At 41.3% G+C, this 25,236-nt stretch overlaps 1 protein-coding gene across 2 annotated transcripts in view; it reads right to left on the bottom strand.

Moving 5' to 3' along the window:
• Positions 1-962: 962 nt before the first annotated feature.
• LOC148028465 (uncharacterized) overlaps positions 963-25,236 on the bottom strand; it is a 120,013-nt gene continuing 95,739 nt past the window's right edge. For both annotated transcript variants that reach the window (XM_087690277.1, XM_087690276.1), the window contains exons 13-15: positions 3,873-3,969; positions 1,676-1,757; positions 963-1,497 (exon numbers count right to left, since the gene is read on the bottom strand). In XM_087690277.1, the coding sequence (XP_087546403.1) occupies positions 1,386-1,497; positions 1,676-1,757; positions 3,873-3,969 (291 nt within the window). In that variant the 3' untranslated portion in view covers positions 963-1,385. The remainder of the gene's footprint in view (positions 1,498-1,675; positions 1,758-3,872; positions 3,970-25,236) is intronic.

Below are 25,236 nucleotides of genomic sequence, written 5' to 3'. Positions count from 1 at the left end.
CTAGTGATCTATCACAGCTGTCGAAATCTGAGCTTCAGCACCCACTGCAAAAAGGAATCCCTCCCAAACCTTCTAGACCTCAAATGCACTACCCTAGAAATCATGCCTCTCCCTTATTTACCCAACCCAATCTCCCATCAATGTCTCCCATGTACATAGGCCACTGCTCTGAAAATAACTGCATCCCTGCACCACCTAGCCAAAAGGACGATCACTTTGTCACCTAGTCACGGATGACCACCATACTTGCTGCTCAAACAAACCCCCTGTGTATGTAGTCTACAGGAAGGATCAGTTCAGCACTCAGGAGGTGCCTTCTCGGCAGGGGCTGCCGGGGAGCTATCTGCTCCCTACTATGGTGGCATTGGTCTTGTGTGAATCCAACGACGTACACTAGGGTTAGGCTTTCTCTGGCGCTCAATCTTTTTGTTAAGGGGGCATACGCTTGAAGCGGGTGCACTCACAGCCTAATGTCCAACAGTTTGGCATCTGAGACACTGCTCAAACTACCCCATGAAAATGATCTACTTGCTAATTAAGGAGTTGTTGGCTTCAATTTCCAGCACTCGGAGCACTTTCTTGACATCTGTTGCCACAGGAACCTGTGGCATCCCCGCTCTTGTCACCCCATACATGAAGAAAGCCAGAAGGACGATAACAAAAAGGTGATCAAAGTCCTCTACCAACGTGCAATACTCTACAGCCAAGACCAAGACCTGCAATACTCTACAGCCAAGTCCGAGAAGAGATGTGAGAAGGTTTTGAGGAAAAGTGTGAAGAGATCCAAAGGTGGAGACTTGAGAATACCTTTGTGACTAAATTTTGCTTGTAAAGACGGGACATTTAATTACAGCGTGATACAAAATGACATAGTAAAGATTGTACACACAAAAGAGCTTCAAACGTTCGTAATCAAATGTTGAGTATGAAGAGAGAATGTGGTGCTGAAGGGACTTCCCAACTCAATAGAATATCTGTCTCTTTCTTCCAATTGCGGCTAGCTGGAAGCATTTAGCCCATCCAGAAAACATAGAAGCATCCCAAAATACAGCCACCATCATTCTTCATCAGTACACGAGTTATATTTTCCCTTCTTTTGCCCTCGTTAGAGAGCATCACAATAGCTTTAGGGCTCGAGAGCAACTTAATGAACAGCACGAACCCTCAAGGAGGCGTAAGATACGGTGCATGGTACAAAGGAATTGAACTGGAAACTTCCTTTTAACGCATGCCCGTGATTGACTATTTGAGCTAGATCTCTGTTTTTCATTTCCCCAGATTTAAAACACATAGTAGGAGGCACTCTTGCAATAAGGGAGGTAGAGGGGATGTTGCAAGGGAATGGAGCAATTGCATGGGAATACTCCTGACACCGACTCTGTGGATCACATTTTAGAACCCTGCCCGAATAAATTTGAGAAGAGTTTGTCAGCCATTGGAGGCATGTTCATGGGCACAGGGGCCATGAAGTTCACAATTTTCTCATGCACATTGTACCTGCAAAAACAAAACAGAAGCAAAAAGAGATGCATTATTTCCCTCCACTGTTTTTGTGAAACCATTGGTCATTTTGTATAAATAAATGAGCACAAATTGGTCAAATAGTGACCACAGCCACATGCTTATTTACAGTTGGGTCATTGACACAAAACCACTAATTTCAATGAGCAAATACCTTATTTTTCGGCCTTTGGAGGCTCGGCGATCTACCACCTTCCTTCTCTTGCTCTGCAGCTTTGTCAATGAATGAAAAGTTCCTGGAACAAGTATTCAGATGGAACAGAAAAGAATCTTAGTGCATGCAACCAAAATTGTGGACATTTGAATGCTTACCTTTCACTAAAAAAGAAAACGGGGTATCATGGGTAATCAAACAATATGCACAGCCAACAGACAGGGATTTTAAAACTGCAAAAGAATCATTGCAACAGGGCTTTAATTTGCACTTGTCCACATGGGATATCTCCGCACGCATACCACATTTTTGTGATCATGCATCACTCTCTCTTTGCAGTCAGCGGAAGCTGTTAATCTAAGAGACTATCACCATACAACCTATCAACAGTGGCATGATATATTGTAATGGATTCATCTTACTAATCAAGCTTTGGAAAAGCATGAATTATGTATCCAATTAATGCTCTAAAGGATAACCCACCTTCAGCATGAAATGCCACCTGATTTGAAGCTGTTCAAATTGTCCTCAAGCCAGTAAGAAAAGATTAGCAGACATGGTGTTAGCCATTTTCAGCATGTCCAGTGTTTTCTCTAAGCAGGGGATTTGACACACAGCAAAGTGGCAGGAACCACCTCGTAGGACACCCATCAGCTAAGAGGCTTTTGGGAGGGACGGTTCTCGTGGAACGTGCTGCTTCAAATTCCATCCAGACACTTTCTTCATTGTGCACAAGGATGGGTGGTTGAACACAGACAAGGAGAAGCAGAGGCAGCCTTTTTGGCATTCACCATAGGTCGCCAGGTTTGTCCAGTGTTTTGCCTTGGGACACTTTGTTCTGAGGTGTTAATAGAATTTTTACTTCTCTGGGGAAAAAAAAACCCACATCAACTGGCAGGAACCACCTGAGTGGGACCTGTGGATATTGTAGGAGGGTGAGCTTTATTGTGATCCAGCCAAGTAGCTGGAGCTGGCATCCTCAATCTCAGAATCATCTGTCAACTTCTGCATTCTGAGGGCTCCCAGAACATATTCTGAGGCTTGATTGGAGGCCTGGAAGGCACTTGACCAAATATAGCATCACAAAGCCTTTCAGGCACCCCTTCTGGATGCGCTTGTGAGACAGCTGGTAGGTCTTGTTTTTTAATGCTTGCTTGCTTATGGAGGGCCGGCTATAGGTGACTAGTCAAGATGCAGCACGAGGGGAGCTGCCTAAGATGCCCCATGCAATACTTGGAGGCCTTTCATTTTAGACTGCCACGAGGTATTGTGAAGGATAGCTCCAGTGCTGCACTTTACCCCCAAACAACCTTGAGATGCTTTGTACGTGCTCCAGCTCTAATGCTATCCATGAACCTCAGCTCCAGCAATGCTGTTTACCATGTGCACCTTTATTCATTTGTTGGAGGAGCATAATAATTAACCACTTCTTTTATTGGAAGTGAATATATATTGTGCCTTTGGGGATGCAGGGCGCAGGGTTTGAACTCACACCCCCCTCAAACTCAACCCACACTCAAACCACTACGCCACGAACCCATTGGCAGCCACTTCTTTTATTTCCCAATCCCCCGCATCTCTATAACTCATCAAGCAATACGCCAACCATTCCCAATGTAAGTAATATCTAAATTCAATCTCATAACACAGTCCTCTTCACTCTCAGCCTCCCTTGTAGCAAAATCCATGTCTCATGTCTCATGGGATACATGTTCTTCCTGGTGCAATCATCAATCTCACCCTTATACTATAAGTCAAATGGGCATGTAGATATATATTGGAGTCTCACAAACCATATCTTGATGTGATGTCATCAAAAGTTTGGTCTGTATTCATCAAAGTGCAAATTGCTGCTGTGTGTTCAGCCCCTTTAGTAATAACCAAACTAAGCAATATTCATCCAAGAATTATTCTACTTGGACAGCCAGACTCAGGAATAATTCTTTTAAATCCAATGACAGGATAAGATGTTTCATTAATACCAGTAAACTGAAACAGATATATTGATTGCATTGTCACCTATATTATCCCTTTTAATTTGTTAACTTAGTCGATTAGGACCAACACTTACATAGTTCTGTGTTGAACAGTATAGGTGTCGGTTTTCATACTTTCTTATACAAAGCTTTAAATAAAAGGCACACAAGACCTTTATGTCAATTGTCACAAAACATGAAAAAGTTTGGTTTGCTCATACCTAGAGATGCTGGATCTGATGACTCCAGAAATTCACGCAGCAGCTCTTGATAGAACTCTGCATCATCAATAAGCTCAGGGTCACCGCCTGTCGTACCCTGCAATCAAATTGATATATAGTAGGCATCTTAAACATATATCAATCAATTTTTATACATGACACAGTTTTTCCATCATTGGCATGGTAGCCAGAAACATCCAGCCATCAGATATAATTTATCAAGAGACTGGGCACCTTATAAGGGAAAAGGAATATACATTATGAATCAGCATACTACGTCTTAAAGGCATGATTGTCCTGTTGCCTATGGAATTAACCTAACTTGATCTAACAACAGCGTGGCCAGGTCGAAGGATTCTGCAAGTTTCAACTGTTTTTGCACATAGAGATGAAAAAAGTACTGTGTGTTAGGATCACTGGCCTTTGCATCATGCATTTGAATTATCATACACCCACACTGACACATCCTATCGTATAGCCTTTTCTACATTGAATCCCCCCATAGTTGCACTAGTACCACCTACAAAAGGGTTCGTACTATACCATACATATGAGTGCCATAAGGTACCAACTTAAGTCTGATCTGCACTTTGGGAAGAGTTAAATGCTTCTTATACTAATAAGATTCTCTTGTTTGAGATTCAAACTTCATCTCTGTACCTTTTGCTGTCAAAAAATTTAGGTTTTAAGTAGCTTTTATGAGAGAATAATGTAATTTTTAATCCTGCCGTGCCTTAACAAATCTTAAGGGACTATCTAGTACCGTATTTAATTGTACTATAATGTATCATACTTTTTGTACCTAACAACCATGAATCTCCCTTTGAAGCCATCCAACATACACTTTCATTTCCCCATATTACATTTGCAGCATCTTAAGGACTTCAATCTCTGATTCCCTGTTGTAAAACTTAGTCTAATCTTACATGTGCAGCTATCTATCAACCCAAATAGAACCCACGAGACATTTTAAGCTTAAAGGGAGTAGGTAAATAAATTACACCATTTGACTCCAACTACAGACAACTCTAAAACATGGACCGCGAAGCACTCTCCCACCTAAATCTCATTTCTTCATCTCATACACTCAAAACATTTCTAATATTCCCAATCAGCAATGTTTAACATGTTCTACACCCCTCTTCTTCACCACATTAAAAGAAAATGCCACAATGATTCCATCAGAAATTCAGATACTGCAGCTCAAATTTGGAACAAATCTACATCTTTCCAAATGTCTTCAATCTTTAAGAAAACACACAAATCTCACAAAATCCTAACAAATATTATTAATGTGACAAAGGAACATGTGGTTTTGGTAATTGTAAGCTTAGAGCCGGCTGTGTGTACAGACCCAAAACCATATGCTTTACTTAGAAATTAGAGGCATCAACTTATCATCCGGTCACCTATAGCCATATTCGGTTGGATCTAACATCAACTATGGAGAAACGGTAGTGTATGCAAGAGAGGCACAAAGTGTGTGGGGCAAACATAGGGACAATGAGAGAACTCAGAAACTCAAATAATAAAACAAGGGGGCCTCAAGGTTCCATGCCTCATAGACTGGTACTGAGGTAAGCTTGGATCAGTCGATGACACCAATCAAATCTCTGAGATGACTGCACTTTCCTGACTGACCAGACAGGACCACCTGTAAAGGGATCTTCCCTTGAGAAAACGACTGTAGTCCTTTGGGCAGAGGTGTGTCAATGACAAAGATGGGTGCTACTGCAGATGAACACAACTGCAGTCTAATGATGGGGGACAGCTGCAGCTGATGGGTGCCAACTCTAGAAAGAACAGTTCTGATGATAACAAACTCCAATAAGCAGGCTATGATTGCTGAATGAAGGTGCTTGCTGTTGGAGAAAAAAACACAAGAGATGCTAATAATGGGGAACTCCAATGAGAGGCAGCTGATATCATGACTGATGCACACCCTGGTTAGGTAGGAAACACAGTTTGGAAGGTAATGGAGAATGCCAGCAGTTGCACAGGGGGCTTCACAGCAAAATGCAAATGATGGATGGCAATGATGTCGCCAGCACTTCAGAAGTGGCATCAGGGGGAATGAATGCTGGGTGGCCTGTTTAGGCACAGAACACAGCTGTGTAGTAGCAGTGAGCAACAGGTTGCCTGCTGATGAAAAGGGAGTGTGACTAAGCTGATCTGAAAGAGGTGCTAGAATGAACAGTATGGAAGAATAACGGAATCAGAGGGATGGATGGATGCTCACATGTCCTTATATACAAGATTTTTGGGCATTTGTCCTGCCATGCAAAAATACCCATAAATACAAATAAAGTCTTTTTGGGGATGATAATGAAGAGCAAAATTAGGCACTGACGCACCACATTTTACTAGTTAATGCATGCCATGACTTTGTTTGCTCAACACCCCTTCTAAGGCACAAAAAGCTGCCCTATAAGGAGAGATGCTCTGCCTGCTAAGTGCTATTAAATGTGCAGAAAATATAAACACAATAGAATTCCCAATTAAAGATAGTTGTGTGGCAAGGGAGTTGATGATCAGGGTAATCACTAGGGAAGACGGCAGCTCAACAAGCACCACCCCATCCAAGGGAAGATGAAGAATGCAAAAAGGTTTCCCCAAGGAGTGTGAATGTTCACACAATGGATCATGACCCCCTTTGAAACAATGAAGAAGATCCCCCTCTAAAGACCCCTCTATATCAGTTAAAGAAGTCAAGGTTGTACTGATGGGAAGCATAGAGATCTAGGATTGCAGGGACTTGAGTGAGGCAAAAGACATATGCGCTAACATTAAGTACCATGCTCCCTACTCCTAGCTTGCTAGCCACATGTAGATCTTCTTCTAGAAGCAATTTATCATACAAGTGATGTTTTTGGATAGTGGCAAAAAGTTGAACCTCATGGACCGTTGCCAACACTCTTAATGAGGTCGGGGCAACGTACATGGGATCATGTATTGAAGCAAAGAGAGGAGACAACAAGCAGCAAGCATCAAGGGAGAGTAACTCACCAAGGAAAGGAAGAAGGGGAAGGAAGCAATGCCACCACCCGTCCACACCAAAGACCCAAGGTGAGTCCTCTGTGTGTGTGTGTGTGTGTGTGTGTGTGTGTGTATTAGGATCTATGATTGAACTTCTTATATCACAAATAAATCATGGATGGCGGTTGTCGGATTGAAATCAGCCGACTCGAAAGAAGATAGGGAATCTAGAAACTCGTGGAGAAATGACTGCCAAGAGTGTCGAAGAAGATATCTGAGGTTGTAATGGAACAGAGAACTGACGGCTTCTAGAGATGCCATCCTAAATCTAAGTGGAAGAGAGATGGAAGGGACGGGTACCATATGTTGGGGGTAAAGGTGCATGTGCCTAGCCGCCTATGTATTACTACACTGGCAATACCCACACACCTATACACTGTTGGTGGCAAGCACCCATCACTGTCACTTCATTCTTTATTCTTTCATTGACTTTTGAATAAAGGGAAGGCCGGTCACACATTGTGATTGTTGGAGTTCCCACATCTTCTCTCTCTCTCTCTCTCTCTCTCTCTCTCTCTCTCTTGCTCTTGCTCCTTCCACCATAGCTCTTGCTTCCACTCGGTGCTTCCACTTCAGGCTCAATCCCTTCAACTAGTATCAGAGCCAACCATTCGAGGAGCTTCTTCATCCTTTGCTTTAGCCCAGATTCAAAGCTTTAACTCAAGGTTTTGTAGCAGCCATTGTTTATTTCTCTCGAGGTATGCATTGAGCCTTTCCTTCTTCTGGCTTATTCCAACTTCCTCCGTGCTTGTTGAGGAGCTTCCCAAGGCTTAGCTAAGCCTTGTTGAGCTGAGGAGCAACCATTTTATCCATTTATTAGTGGATATAGAGTATGCTATATAAGTTATGGACAACTATGGTAACTTCATAGCACTATCATATTTTGGCCATAACTTTTGCATTCAGTATCAGATTTAGGCGTTCTATAGCTAGAAACGAAGAGTACGATGAGATCTACAAATCTGGCTCTCACAGAGTTTATTCTCTGCAGTTTTCTGCTCTCTATTTCACATAGAACAAAAGTATTCAGGTTTGGTCAGCAAATAGTAAATTCCATAATGCATGTTTGATGCTTTGAGGATGCTACTTTGGTGCCCTATGGTATGGTTATGCTTTTGGGCTGATTTAACATACATTTAGCTCAGTTTTCTTAGAGATTTCATTGCTGTAATAACAAGGCTGAATGTCATTTATCAGAGCAAAGCATATTCCTCTTGTCATTTGATGCTTCCGGAGCTTGGTATTGATGCCTGACACTTGGGGATGCCTGACACATGTTTTGGAAAGCTTTTGGGCTTCGATTGAGCTTGCATTGGCTCAGTTTAAGAGAGATTTCACTGCTGTAATACAGTGGACAGCAAGCCTTTCTCAGGGAACACTAAATGCCTATTGCTCTTGAATGTCATTCAGGTTTATAATATACATGTATTGATGCTTAGTATTGGTCTATGCAGTCCAATATGCTATGGGATGCTCTTAAGCTTCGATTTTGAGCTTGGCAATATTCATCTTGACTGTGGTTCGAGCCTTGATTGCTTCACTAGCTTATGCAGTTACAGATTTGAAGAAAATATTGGGTTTATGCTTCCGGATGTACGCTCTATGGACTTGGATGTCTGGATGTCATCACCATGATGTTCTGAGCTTTGCTTGCTCATTTGACATTCAACTTTTGCTTCAGTGGAAGCTATTCAACTTTAAGTATTAAGCCACTTTGACACTTGGATGTACTACATAGCATTTGGTTTATGTAGTTGAGTTTAAGCTTATTACAATGAGACAGTGGGACTCATTGTGACATGTACATGCTCTCTTGATATTTATTGGATGCAATTACACTATCGTGGGCTGATTTGATCTCTAGGCTTGGCCTTGGTACTTATGTCCGTCAGGGTGTTGTTAGTGGTATTTATGTGCTTTTGGGTTATGTATTGAGCTTTGCTCAGTGGGTTATACATTTGGCAGTTCTCTTCATTTACCTTTGAGACCTATCCTGTGCATGATGTCTATCCCTATTGCATGTATGGTTTCTGGCTTGATTCAGCAGTGGTTTTGGGGCTAATTTGCAAGATATTACAGCAGCCCGTTTTACTCTTCTATTCACTTGCTTGGTCTCGTTATGGCTAGTGGTTCTCGTGACAGTGCTATCTTCAATATTGAGAAACTTGATGGGACGAATTACAGCTATTGAAAGACCTAGATATGGCAGGTTTTAGTGCAAAAATTGCGGGTTAGACCACTCAAAAATGGGGGTGCCAAAGCCGAAAACATTGCAACTGAGGATTGGGATAAACTGGATGAGCTATGCAAGTCCACGATCATTTTATCACTCTCTAAGTAGGTTCACTACAATGTTATAATTGGAAATCAAAGCACATATGAGCTTTAGACATAGATTAAGAATCTTTATGACAAGCGGAGTCCTGCATCTCTAATATATTGGTTGAAATAGTTGATGAACCTTCACATGAAAAAAGCGAGTTCTATGTTTGCATACTTGAATGAGTTTCACTCTATCATCAGCCATTTAGCTTTGCAGGAGATTTAGTTCAAGGATACTTTGCATCCTTTTTCCTGCTTAGTACCCTACCTAAGTCGTGGGATGCTTTTCATATGCCTCTATGTGCTAAGGATAGGCTGAAATTGTAGGATGTTGAGAGTGCCCTCTTGACAGAAGAGATGAATAGAAAGAATATGGATGCTTCCCATATGCCACATGCATTGACTGTGAGAACCCAGCAAGAGGGAAATGGCCGTGCTAGAGACTCTAACAGGTCTCAATCTAGAGCACGTGGACAGTCTTGCAATAAGTCCTATGGCCATAAGTCTAGTCTTACTTGTCATTATTGTGGGAAACCAGGTTATATTCAGCCACAGTGCCATAAAATGCGCGAAGATAAGACAAGGAAAAGGAAAAGGAAAAGGGTAAAGTACAGGACAAGAATGATGATCGCAACATTGTGCCTAGCAAGTCCAATGTCAAGATTCAAGAGATTAATGTAGTATAGCCTGATATATCTAATGATCTTATCTTAGCAACTTTTTCTTTGGGTACTTCACAATTGACTAATGCTTTGTCAGGATATACTCACTTTTGGTTGATAGATTCAAGGGCTTCCTTTCATGTGACCCCTCATAGAGAGTGGTTTTACTCCTATCATAGGTATGACTAGTTCTGTCCGTTTGGTAATGACATTGACATTAGAAATAGTTGATATTGGTGATGTCCAACGGCATTTTGGTTCAAGCAATATATTCACTCTTCATGATGTACGTCATGTATCAACTCTCACAAAGAGCCTTATCTCTACTGGCACCTTGGATGATATAGGTTATGTTGTCTCTTTTGGTGATTCCTCATAGAAGATTTCCCGTGGAAATCCTGTTATTGCACGTGGTGCTAAGTCTAGTACCCTTTATCCTTTACTTGTATCTGAATCAGTTGACCATGTTTTAGCTGTGGTTGCATTTCCATCTATATCTCTTTGGCATCATTGCCTTGGGCACATATCTTTGAAAGGAATGAAAATGCTTACCAATTTACAATATCTTCCACTCCTAGACTATAAGTATTTTGAGTCTTGTGATCATTGTTTAAATGGCAAGCAGACATGTAGTATGCATAAGAAGTTTGGCATGAAGCGCATGGGTAAGCCTTTGGCTCTTGTTCATTCGGATGTATGTGATTCCATGCCCTATCACTTGCTAGGTGGTACAAAGTACTTTGTCACATTTATTGATAATTACTCACATAAGGTCTAGGATTTCCCTATTAAGCAGAAATCGGATGTCTTGTCTACCTTTCAGTGTTGGCTTGCTCTTATTGAGAACCAATCTGGGTATAGGCTGAAATGCCTAAGGTGAGATAATGGGGATGAGTATGTCTCAAAAGCTTTTGAGTAGTTTTGTGATGAGCGGGATATTGAGCGTCAGTTGACTGCCCCCTACACCCCTCCACAAAATGGTATTGCCAAACACATGAACAGGACGATTCAAGAGAGAGTCTGCAACATGCTTATCCAAGCAGGCTTACCCCAACACTTTTGGGCTGAGGCAGTTACTACTACCATACACTTGATTAACAAGTTCTCATGCACTGCTATTGATTGTCAGGTTGCAGAGGAGGTATGGATTGGAAAACCTCCAGCATATGCTTATTTGCACGTCTTTGGTTGTGAAGCATTTTGCTATGCTTCCAAGGACAAGCGCAATAAGCTACCTCCTAAGTCCGTGAAATGCATCTTTCTTGGTTATGGGGATACAAGTGAGATGGGCTATTGTCTATGGATCCATAGGCTTGCAAGGTTATTCACAGCTATGATGTCGTTTTCCATGGAGAAAAGATGCATAAGCAGTCTGAGTAGGTGGTTGAAATACCCGAGGCGATTTGTCAGGAGGAGCATCCTGCTCCCATACAACCGGCTAGACAGCCTGCAACAGTTGATGCTCTACTGGCCCAGGACCCACCTATTATGTAGGATCCGCCTGCTTTGAGACCCCCTACTAGAGCTAGACATCAGCTTGAGCGCTTTACGCCCTCCATGGATTATGTCATGGTAACAAATGCAGATCAGCCTCTCTCTTATAATGACGCCATGCACAAAGATGATAGTCACTCATGGGATTTTTATATGTAGGATGGTAAGCCTATTGGTTGTCCTCTACCTTCTCATGTGAAGATTAATCAAGCCGATTGTTTGCAGTCTGTTGAGCAGAAGACCAAGATAACTAAGATCCCTTATGCATCTGTCATGGATAGTTTGATGTTGCCATGATAGCCACTCATCCTGCCATAACATTTATAGTGCGAGTTATGGCACGTTATATGGTTGTACCTAGTAGATAGCATCAGGATGCCATCAAGGGTATCATGAGATACTTGAAGGCCACAACAGCTATATGCATATGTTATGGTGGCCAAGATACAAGAGTCGTGGGGTATACTGAGTTTGATTGTGCACGACATGCAAACAATAGGAAGTCCACCTCTAGCTAGGTCTTTACCTTTGCTAGACGTGTTGTTTCTTGGATGTCTTGGGTATAGAAATGCATGACCCTCTCTACTACCAAGGCCGAGTATCCTGCAACCACTAAGGCTTGCAAGAAGGCTCTCTAGTTAGACCGTTTGGTGGTAGAGACCTTGGTATTACTAATGTGGTTCCTACATTGCATTCGGATTCTATGAGTGCTATCTAGTTTGCCAAGAATTCGGTCTTCCATGTGAAGACAAAACACATTGAGGAGCATTTTGCCTTCCTTAGGAAGTTGATGGGCGTTGGATGAGATGACATATTTCCTCATCCTATTATACTTGTGTACATTTGTACTTTGTTACTTTTTTCTTGTTCTCTCCTCACTAGGGACACATTCACCTTTAAGTGAGAGGTTGTTGGGGATAAAGCGCATGTGCCTAGCCGCCCATGTATTATTACATTGACAGTATCCACACACCTGTACACTTTAGGTAGCGAGCGCACATCATTATCACTTCATTCTTTATTCTTTCACTGATATTTGAATAAAGGTAAGATCGGTGACACATTGTGACTTTCCACATCTTGTTTCTCTCTCTCTCTTGCTCTTGCTCCTTCCACCATAGCTCTTGCTTTTGCTCGCGTGCTTCCACTCCGAGCTCACTCCCTTTGCCACAAATGATCTCCTTAATGTCCTTATTGGAGTCAAGTGGGAGTAGAAATGAGTAGCTTGTTTTGACCCACAAGTACCAGACAACAGCCTCTTGTTTCTCAATGCAATGGTATGTGGAGCTAAAGGTAGTGGCAAACAGCCATTGCCTGTCAATGGAGCAGATTGTAAGGCTTAAGGTAGTGGCAAACAGCCATTGTCTCTTAATGGAGGTGAACTGTGTGAGCTAAAAATGCATTATAAACTTATTAGCTCTTTTAAACAATCCCAAATCATGTAATTACCGAAACTTTCATTAAAAAAGAAACACGTTCCTAGAGAGTTTCTATGTCCCATAAGCCAAACCCTAATTTGGGAGGATCCACTCATCTATAGATAGATAGGCTCCCCACCATTCAGCCATATCCCTTGTCTTTCCACTTTCAACCATCAACTCTCCCTTCAATAGCTGTTTAGTGCATCACAACTGCTGTCACATCATCAACAGCCCTTGGTGCCCTGTCCATTGCTGGTGCCTACTGATTCTAACTGCTGATGGCCAGTTCCTGCCCTCTTGACAGCTCTGTTTAAAGTTTGAGCAGGCCATCCTACTATCCCAACCACGTCCAATGCATGCAGCAACTTGCATTTACTGCAGTGCAAGCCCAGGCAGCATCATCTTAACCTTCCTCTGCTATAGCCCAGCTTCCTACGGCCTCCAGTGATCAGCTACCATCATCTGAAGGCGGTCACATTGCTGTGTTTACCAAGTTCCAACCCCAAAGACTGCTATGATTTGGTTTTGTAGCTTGCTACCCTTCCATCTCAACGCTGACTAGTGGTTACAGCACTCAGAATCCATCTCCAGTGGACATCACACTCTGACTAAACTCCCATCCCGCTCCCACGAGATCCACTAGTTGGTGGAAAGCTCTCCCCTTGAGCAGCTTGTACATTCTTTCCTTCACTTATAGCATTCATTCCGTCACTTCAAAGTTATCTTTCTTCTCTATTTGTATTTGTCTTTGCGTTTTGTGATTTGCGCTTTGTATTTTTGAATTTGTGTTCGTGTTTGAATTCTTTGTGTTTCAATTCTAGCCATACATGCAATGTTTTCTTTTGCAAACCCTAGCATATCTCCACATGGTATCAAAGTTGGTGCTCTTGTAAAAAGTTCCTACTGTTTGTGGAGGCTTGGTTTTATGCGAGATACACAAATGGCACGTAACCAATTCACAAACTCCTCCATCTCAGGATCCTACGATGTCTTATCAAGCTTCTCCATCACTGGAGGCCCTGAGGAGGCATTATGGAATCAACAAGACAACACTTCACCTTCTTCTTCTTGGCTAGATACACGTTTCATAATAGAGGAGTTCCAAGAATACTTGTGTATAAGGTACATAACTAGTGCTCTACAACTCCTGAAAACCTTGCTCTTACTACATCTAGATTGGTTGGTGAGGTTGGCCACCTCTCCCCATGTCAAGTTCGTACACCACTTTTGAGTCATATGAATCAAAACCCTCCCCTCTTTTTCCTTTTGGTATATAGGATCTAGATCATGATAGGTTTGAGTATCTCAATGCTAATGGAGGCAACTCTCGAATTTGAATTCTATGTTTCAATCATGGCCATACATGCACTGTTTTCTACTATAAACCCTAGTATATCTCCACATGATATCAAACCTTGTGCTCTTGTAAAATGTATCCTGCAGTTATCGTGGAGGCCTCGTTTGGTGTGAGATACACGAACAACACATAACCAATTCACAATGTCTTAGACTCCGTCTCAAGATCCTACCATGTCTTATCAAAGCTTCTTCATAACTAGAGGCCTTGAGGAGACATTATGGAATTGATGAGGAAGATGTCACCTCACCTTCTTCTTGGCCAGATACATGTTTCATGATAGATGAGGATTTCCAAGGATATTTGTGTATAAGGTACACAACTACTGCTCTACAACTCTTGAAAACCTTGCTCTTAATACATCAGGATCGATTGGTGAGATTGGCCACCTCTCCAATCAGGGAGAACATACTACATTTGGGACAATTAGCGATCCATCTTCTTCATCGCCCGCCATGCTCGATGTCAGGTTCATACACCACTTTTGAGTCATATGAATCAAAACCCTCCCATGTTTTTCCTTTTGGTATGCAAAATCTAGATCATGACAGGTTTGTGTATTTAAAAGTTAATTAAGGATACTCTCAAAGCAAGTGTACTTCCACAAGTACATCTGTTTCATTTGAGTATGAAGTTGGTTGCAACTATTCTCAAAACCCTCCCATCTTTTGGTTAAAGCATAGATTTTCTTTCTTCTACTTTTAATAACTTAGGATTGCACTCCAATCTGCATCCAACACACTAGGATTTGGATATTTGTTTCTATTCCTGGTACCTTTTTTTTTCTACATTGCATGTTAGCTATCCACAGTTGAATGCCACTCTACACTCACCATCCCACGTATTAGACTCTCAAACACAAGGATTTTCATCCTCTACCTATAGAGCATCGTCACTCACTCCATGGGTCATTCCCACACTAAGATTTCCAAACCTCTACCTACCGTGACCCTGTCCCTCCTCCTTAGGCTACACTTACGGCTACCATGTCCATGCCCAATTAGCCCATACGCACTTTTGGATCCAAAATATACACATCTTGCATGCATAGTGGACTGTGGACATTGTAAGGTTAATTCCCAAGTGTGCTCAATCCCCCACCCTACCCATCCTATTCCCCATTCAGCACTACCACTCTTGTTGCTACGGCAAAGAATGGCTTTATGGATAAGACTCATTTTAATGGGTCAAATTTTACCACTTGGTCCAACAAAAGTTAATGCAACAAGTGCTTGAATCTCAAGGTCTTCGGAACCTAGTAGTTAATTTGAGGCCTATGTTGAACCCTGGACTGGCCCACCCTGACCACATTCGTCAATTGAGAGCTCCCAATGCTACAACAAATGTCAAGTTACTACAAGGGTTATTTCCTCAGTTTCATTCCCAATTACAACACTATCCCCTAGCATCCAATCATTGGAGTCATCTCCTTGATCACTATGTAGCAAGAGATCGAAACCGACACATTAATCTCGATTCTATGCTGCAAAGCTTTCTATTAAGGAAGGGGATAATCTAAAAGTCACGTTGGCTGAAATATAGGGGATTACTTGCCGAGTTCGCCACTACTAACTCCCCAAAGTCAGATGACAATCAAGTTTCGTTTTTCTTAAACAAGCTACCTTCTAAATACTTCCACTTTCTGCAATACATCATTTCATTGCCCCCATTGCCAACCTTCCATGGGTTCGAATGCCAATTCTTGCATTACACGAGGCTACATAACCAAGTCCACAAGAAGGCCCCATTTTCCTATCCAAAGGAAACTTTAGTTTCCACTTCTAGAAAGGGAAACATCAGAGGTGGCAAGAACTCTTAAGTCGAGAAGGCCGCTCAAAAAGAAGGGTGACACCCCTTCCTCAAACAAAACCAAAGATACCAAAGAAACCAAACCCATTTGGCAATAGCTCCCTAAAAAGAACAAGTTTTGCACACACTAGCAATGATTGGGCCATGTAGACAAGCAGTGTTGTACTAAGGCCCATGGTCTTCTAGCTAAGAAACCACAGTAGGCAATGACTGCCTCCACTCCCCTTGGATAGTTGAGTGGCGCTAAACCTCCTTCTGCTGCCCATCTACTCCTCCTAGCACACATACCATTGGACACGTGGCACATGGATAACCTCATCCGCCCTGCCTTACAATACTCCTAAAGGTTTGGTTGACCAATCTACTAAAATCACTCCATTTGCAATTCATGCATCCATTCCAAGGTCTCCTCCTACACCCCCACCTAGGACTCTTTCCCCACCTAGAACCATTTTCTCATTGCAACATGTGTTTCATTGGGAAAGATTTGATGATGGCCATGCCTGATGGTGGCCACACATTTAGGATATCCCCCTTAGGGTACACTAGACTAGTTTCACATTACTTAGCATTTTAGTTCCTTGGGCTAATGAGTCGGACCCATAGGCTACTTTGGCTTTACAACTTTTTCCATTTATCTTCCACACTATTCACACTCCACCATTTACATATACCTTTTCTTCATTTTAACCCTATTTTATGTTTTATTTTGCTTTGAAGCATCTCACCATGAAGCTTCTATTTTTACATATTCTAATCTCTTTTGCAAGATTTTGTATTTTAGTCTAGGACTAACATGTAGGCTTGCAGCGGTCCTTGGACTGGAGACATGGGAAGTTTACCATTCCTTGCGGTTTCATCTTCCTTGGAGACTTGCTCTTCTACTAGCATGGAGGCTTCCCCTCTTCAGGTGGATCTTGCAACATCTCTTGATGCTATCACAGTGGTAGCTTCTCCCCAACTCCTCCAATTGGGATACTTCATCCTCATCGTTCTTCAAGGTTCTCAACACCACACAAAGTTCGACATCAAATTCCTCTTCCTCCTTCAACATTCACACTCCATGGTTGAGAGGGGGTTCCTACCCTTTCTTGGTATTCTACATGTTTCGGCAATTGTCTTTGACATTGGTCTCCCTTCCGTATTGTACCTACCCTTTGTATATGTGCATTCTCATCATGTAGAATTACTCTTTGCATCTCATTGTGCAGAGCACCTACAAGCGGATCTTGAGTTGTCTCTACCAATGGTTATTTTACCACCTTACCACATCTCCATACTTCTTCATCATTTTCCTTTGTCACTGACACGCACAGGTGGTTGGGATAGCTTGTATATTTTTTAATGTGGTAGAACGATTTTAACCATTCCTTTTCATTCTTTCCCTAAGACACATCTACTTGATAACACAAAAACATTTTTCAAAATCATTTTCAACCAAAAACACAAAAAAAAAACAAAAAGAAAAGTTCAATGTGGTTCCACCGACCTTTGTAGGTCCTAGAAGGCCATTGGACAACTAGTAAGCACCCTTTGTCCAATGCCTTGGCCTCTCTCAAATGATTGCTTGGGCTTCCTTAGTAAGATAACTATCGCCTTTGTAGTCTTGGTAGGCAATTGGGTAGCCAACATACACCCTTTGTCCGATGCTATCACTGCTTTGAGTTAGGATGCCTTGGGATAAAAATTGGCTTGAGATTTTCTTACAGTCCCTTTTTTGTCCTAATTTTGGGCTTGAGAGGGAGTGTTGAGCTCAAAATGCATTACAAACTAAGTAGCTCTTTTTCTTTTTCAAAGAGAAGTAAAAATCCTATGAACACACCTCAAAACAAAGTGGCCCAAGGCAAAAAAGTCAAGGACAAAGCAGCTTTTAAGGGACATCCATATCAAGAATTATATGACGAGGGAAAGTCTATTACAAAGCTTTAGTGAATACCCAGTCGAGAGGTCTACAATGCCAAACCATATGGATCTAGAAAAGGAAAAAGGTGCCAAAATCCCATATTCTGAGAAAAGCATCTCCTCTTTCTCATAGTCGTCGAGCTGACCTATATTCTCTCCCATCTTCCATGAAGAGTATGCACAGTCTTTGTCTGTAGTGTTATGAAACACCATCCTAAGGGCTCTCCTCTACACCTCCTAAGCCCGTGGGCAATCCCATACGCAATGCCTCTGAGCCTCCTTATGCTCCCCACATCTAGTGCAAGGAACAGGGTCTCTACCATAGACAAGCCATGTACCAATTACTAAACTCCTGTGTGCTAGTAACCAAAGAAGAGTAAAATCTTTCTTGGTCTAAAGTTGTCCTCCAATCTCCTCAAAAGTCTACTAGGAAAGGTTGTAATATACCCCTGATAATCTAGTGCTCAGTTACAGCTACCACCACTCTAGTCCTACTCATATCTATTATCCTCTCAAACCTAGTGGTATAGCCAAAGAAGGGTATATCCTAAGGATCAGAGGCATTGCTTATGGGATTGCCTATAAGCAATGCCTTTGAGCCTCCTCATGCTCCCCAATCTAGCACAAGGAATAGGGTCTCTACCATAGCCAACTACTAAACTCCTGTGTGTTAGTAACCAAAGAAGAGTAAAATCTTTATTGGTCTAAAGTTGTCCTCCAATCTCCTCAGACGTCTGCCAAGAAAGGTTGTGATATACCCCTGATAGTCCAGTGCCCAACTACAACTACCACCACTGGAGTCCTCATCTCTATTATCCTCCCCAACCTAGTGGTATAGTCAAATAAGGGGACATCCTAAGGTGTCTCTACAAATGGATCTCTCTATACCCACTCCCGAGGATCCCACTGAAGCCTCTATAGCAGCTTCCCCGTGTATGCGAAATGTCTCCATCCATCTTCCATACAAGTTTGCTAAGTACCAAGTCCTATCACAATGAGCCACAAGTCTAATCCTTTGTCGAGAGTATCCTATGAACTCTAATTGATCCAGATCCTCTCCCCTAAGTCCACCATCCATCTCTGCTGAAAAAGTAAACACACTCTTTGTACTAGTGGCTACCATTGCAAGAATAATCTCTCCTCTAGTGAAGACCCCTATCCACGTCTAATCTATCAATGTATCATTCCTCCATTCAAGGGGTACCACCTCCGTGATGCTCTCCTTTATGACTCTGAAAAAAGTTATAAATCACATGGTAGCTAACAAAACTTGATTTGCAACTACCATCTTGCCTGCTAGTGATAGTCTTGTTGTGCTCCAATATAGTAGCTTTTGTCTTATGCTAAGTAAAAAGTGAAAGGTGGAGCGGAACTACAAGTATGGGCGGAAGCAAGAAGGGAGAAAGAGCTATGAAGGTTCAAGCAAGAGAGAGAGACCGGTGTATGGAAACTCTAACAATCACAATATTTGACTTGCCTTCCCTTATTCTATTGTCACTAAAAGAATAAAGAATAAAGTGATAGTGATAGGCATTTGCCACCTACATTGTACAGGTGTGTGGATACAGTATATAAGTAAATGTAGACAGCGATGCACAAGCAGCCTTTAACCCCCAACAACCTCTGATTTAAAGTCAAATGTGCTTAAGTGTGGTGAAAATGAGAAAAAAGTGACAAAGTACAAAGTGTACATAGATGTACAACAAAATGAGGAATAGATGTCATCTCATCCTACACCTATCATCTTCCTAAGGAAGGCATATCATTCCATTGGGAGACGGATCATAGATAAAATAAGTTGGAAAATTAGAAGTTAGAACAATTATCAATGAGTTGTTAATACTAAATAATTACATATGTAAAAGTTAAATAATAACTTACTTGTCTCGGGACAAAAAGTTATTGCGAAGCAAGGCCTCGCCAATTTTATCCATATACTCATATAGAAGGCCCAAAGTACTTGCCTCTATATCAAAGATGTGCAATACAATGTAAATAGGAGTAATACTTTTCACCAATGCCTCTACCTCAACCTGCCAACTCTCATTTAAAATATTGTGCCTAAAAGCAAGAGCCTTTGGAGACTCTCTCTCACTCCATGTGAGCCCTTGGTATGCAATGATGCCTATCAAATTTGGATGAACTTCTCCAATACAATAAACATATAAGAAAATCTAGTGGCAAAGGACTTCAATAGCTCAAGTGTACTATTGGCTCGAAGCTTGTGACAGATGGTCTCTTCTTCATAAATCTTACCATGCTTGTTGCCGTCTTCAAAATGTCATTTACCCAAGATATTTGTCCAACATCTTCAATAAGCAAGTCAAGGCAATGGGATGCACATAAGAGTCCATACTATGCTAGGAAACTCCTCCTCAAGCATATATCCCATAGACAAACAATTGCTTCCATTATTTGTCAGCACCTGCACCATATTTTGGACTCCTATATCCATGATGACCTGTAGAATGTGCTTCCAAATGAAAGCTCCTATGATGCTAAGACTTGAGGCAGAGGCATCGATGGCCTTAATGAACATGGTGCCTTTGCATGAGGACACCAAAAAATTATAAATATTTCTTGGGCGCATATCTGACCATCCATCATATAATATTGTGTATTCGTATTTCACCCACGTCTCCTTCAAGGGATCCAATTAAGCCTCTATGGATGCTTTTTTCGAAGCTCCCGTGTGTGTAATACGTCCGGGGATGGCCTTTCCACTTACACCCTATGCATCTCACTGTCTTGATTGTCTGTTTCCATTGATGTATAGAGGCCACATTGAAAGGGATAGTACACTGAATAAATAAGTGTGTGGGTCCTCGAGTTGCCTTCACAATTGCCTACCTAGTGGACCTAGTAGCGCTAGCCAAATTAGAGGTGGCAGTGGCCCATCAAGAAGAAGTACATCCATATCTGTATCGGGTCCAAGTGTAAAAAGGACCCCGTTGCTATCTTCTAGTGGTGGTGGGCAAAGGGGCTCCTTGCATGGTGCAAGTGTCCATGTAGGACTTCATCTCTCTAGCCTCTTCCTCTCTCTAATTGCACTAGTACCACGTACGAAAGGTTTGATACTATACCATACTTTAGGTACCGTACCTTACGTATTAGTACCATAAGGTACCAACTTAATGGATGCATCTTTTCCGTTCGAACTACACTTTGGGACGAGCTAAATGCTCCTTATATTAATATGATTCTCCCATGAGATTAGGTTATTTGAAATTCAAACAATTTCTCTCAACCTTCTCTCTCTTAAGCCCACACTTCTCTTATTTGTATGATCATGCATGTATGATGTATCCACTTCTACCTATGTAGTTATAAGTTGTAGGTAGCAGTAGCCCATGTTGTGCATTCTGCATAGGTTTTGGCATGTTACCCTCAAGTACTCATCTTATATACTCTAATAGCATTGCTATTTAGACTTGAAATATCTATTATATCATCTTTAGTCCAAAATAATCAAGTTATTTTTTTGTCGTACTAATATCGTACCGTACCTTATAAAATCTTAAGATACCATTTAGTACCGTATTTTATTGCACCGTACCGTATCATACCTTTCATACCTAACAACTATGGTATTGATATATTTACATACCTACGTAATACCGTATTTATTTTAGTGTATAATCTGAATGTCGTTTTTCCGTTTTCAAAATTTGACCAAAACTCCGAAACTCCAGTTTTTTCCGTTTTTGTTTTCCCATTTTCGAAACCCCCTCGTACTATGCCTCAGACATCCAAGAGATACCACCTATAGCAAAGGTAAAGACATACCTAAAGGTGGACTTTCTACTAACTACATTTATTGCATAATCTGAGTTAGTATAACCCACAAATCTGGTATCCTTTCTACCATAGCAAATGAACATATCTGTAGTTAAGGCATCTCATGATACCCTTCACGGCATCCCAGTGTCGCCTGCCAAATGTAGCTATATAACGTGGCACAACTTCCACTACAAATGCTATATCAAGGTGAGTGGCTATCATGGTAGACATCAAACTACCCACTATGGATGTATACGGAACCTTGGCTATCTCGGTCGTCTCATCATCTCTGACCAAGAACAATCTCTCTGACTAACACTTGACATGAGAAGGTAAAGGACAGCCAATAGGCTTACCATTCTACATATGAAATCACTCAAGTACTTTGTGAATGTACTCATTTTTGGAACAAGTAGAGAAATCTCTTACAACGATTGTGCGTAATTTACATACCAAGTATATGTGAGACATGTCCCATGTCCTTTTTAAGCTAAGTCTTTACAATATCTAGCTTAGAATGAGCACTCCCAACAATAAGCATGTCATCAACACAAAGTACCACTATAATAAGGCTACCATCAAGGGCCTTCTTCATGTATAGACATGGATCCATATCACTGCAAGAATATCCCTATGAATGTATAAAAGCATCAAACTTATGGTACCATTCCCTAGGTGTCTACTTAAACCCATAAAGACTCTTCTTCAATTTACACACTAGGTGTTCCTTACCTCTTCCCATAAAGCCCTTAGGCTGCTGCATATAAATATTCTCATGCACGTTTCCATGTTAAAAAATCGTCCTAGCATCCATCTGATAAAGATCCAAATCCAACCGAGCAACCAAAGCCAAGACCAACTCATCAAAATCAACTCCCTTTTCTTGCTTAAAACCCTTAGTAGCCAATCTAGCCTTATATGCTAGCTTAGGGTGACCAGGGGTACTCTTCAACTTGTATACCCACTTACATAGCAATGCACTCTTTCCATCAAGCAAGGAAACTAAGACCCATATACAGTTCTTCTGCACCCAATCAAACTCAAGCTGCATAGCCCTCTCCTAAGAATGAGAACCACCTCTACATATAGCCTCCTCACAGGCAAGTGGCTCAACAGAGTTTGTCACCATGACATAATCCATAGAGGTCTCATAGCAATCACAAGAACATAAATCTCAAGTGAAGCATCTCAAAACTCATTGTGGGGCTTGTACACCCTATCCTCTCTATCTAACACCACAGACCTACACAATAGGCAGATCCTAGGTCACTACATCATCAACAACTACAGCAACAAGCTATCTCACTAGGGCTAGCTGTACTATAAGAAGAGGCTCCTCTTGAAAGATCACCTTGCGTACATCAATCACCTCTGTTCTCATATGTATCTTTTTCTCATGAAAAATAATATTATGATTGCGTATAACCTTCTGAGCTTGTGGATCCCAAAGACGATAGCACATTTCACCTACATCACCATATCCAAGAAAAATGCATTTGACAGACTTTGGATCCAACTTATTGTGCTTGTCTTTGGAAATATGGGAAAAAGCCTCACACCTAACGACTCACGAGTGTGCATATGAGGGAGGTTTACTAGACCATACCTCCTCTATAACTCTTACCACCAAGAGTAGTACATAGGGATCTATTGATGAAAGGCCTAGCAATAGTAATTGCTTCAGTCTAAAAGTGTTGCGGTAAGCTTCCTTGACTAAACATACTATGGATTCTTTTCTGAATACACCTATTAATGAGCTCTGTAACACAATTCTAGGGTGGAGTGTAAGGGACAGTCAATTAACGCTGAATACCCCCGTCATCACAAAGCTGCTCAAAAGCCTTAGAGACATATTCACCCTCACTGTCAGATCGTAGGCAATTCAGCCTATACCCAAACAAGTTCTCGACCATGGTAAAAAAGCGCTGAAACGTAGGCAAAATATCCGATTTTTGTTTAATAGAATAGGCCCAAACCTTATCCAAATAATCATCTATGAACATAACAAAGTACTTCGCACCACCCAAGGACTAACATGACCCAAGGTGATGATGCCATAAAGATACATGTGGAAGATTAATCACAGCCAAAATATGGTTGACAAACCCAAAAACAAGCAAAGCATAGAGTCTGCTAACCTTGGCACCTCTAGCAAAGACAAGATTGCCATAGATCATCTTCCATGAAGAATCACCAAAAGATACATGGTACATGTCATCATCCAACTGTCCAATTGATATAAGGCATTTAGTCAAAGCCGGGAGATGACATATATCATGAAGCACAAAAGTGCAATCTAACATCACCTATGTCAATGATATCCAATGCAGTGGCATCTTCTAGTCTAATAGAAAACCCATAACAATATAGTAGCTATGAAACGAATGACAATGCGAGGTAACATGAAAGAAAGCCCCGGAGTCAAGAAGCTAATACTGAGAGTAAGAAGCATCGATCAGCTGAGTAGCATCAAGTGATGAAGTAGCAAAAATATAATCATCCAAATTATATTCCAATGCATTTATCTCCTCTATCTTCACACTAGACTTGGCACAATCTTAGTGGACTTTGCATTTTCCTTCACTTTCACCTTGCCTTTCTCACTACCCCTATCATTGCGCATTTTATGGCACTACGGCCTCATGTGTCCTTACTACCCACAATAATGATATATCAAAGAGAACCTATAACCACGAGACTTACTATGGGATTGCCCACAAGATTGAGACTTGCCCCTATTGAGCTGTGAGTCTCTACCACAATTATTATTATCATTTTCACAACTTCTGCCTCTAACTATAAGTGCATGAGAAGTGTAAGTTGCATCAATATTCCTCATGTTTACTTCTTCTATAAGTAAACCACTCTCTACATCATTGCATTTAAAACCACCCTCAAGAGGATTTGCACTCATAGCAGCATGAAATGTATTTCGTAACTCTGATAGCATGACAAGAAAAAACAAAGACTTTATGTTATCCTTAAACTTAATGCCCTGTGAGATAAGCTCGCTGAAAATAGAGTGGAACTCGTTCAAATGAGTAGACATTGGGGTGCCCTCCTTCATGTAAAGATCCATAAGCTTCTTCAACCAATACAATTGAGATGCACGACTCTCCTTGTCATAAAGATCACATATCTCCTTCCATAAATCATAAGCACCACCAGCAATAGAAATAATATTGAAATACTCTTGCTTAAACAAAGAGAGTATTATAGTAGACTTGCATAACTCATCCAGTTCATCTCAATCATCTCTATTCTAATTTTCTCGCTTTATGCCCTTGGCTTTCAATGGCCTAATCTGTTTCTTCTACACCAATACCTGCTATATTTGCATCTTGCAATATTGAAAGTTGTTACCATCTAGCTTTTCAATATTAAAATAGCACTATCAATTGATGCATTTGAAGTATCTTCCATCATTTTTGCAAACGACTGCAAAGTACAAGAGTATGGGCTACTACAATTATAGCAAAACAACCCCAAAATTGAGCCAAAAGGGAGGGCAAAAGGGAAACAAAAAAGTATACAACTGTCCACAAACATTAGGCTCAAAGTAAATGACCATAAACAGTATT

This window comes from Lygodium microphyllum, chromosome 12 (genome assembly GCF_053477565.2).
Source record: "Lygodium microphyllum isolate KBCC chromosome 12, Lygodium_microphyllum_v1.1.10, whole genome shotgun sequence".
Lineage (NCBI taxonomy): Eukaryota > Viridiplantae > Streptophyta > Polypodiopsida > Schizaeales > Lygodiaceae > Lygodium > Lygodium microphyllum.
This window is presented reverse-complemented; position numbering and strand designations above follow the sequence as displayed.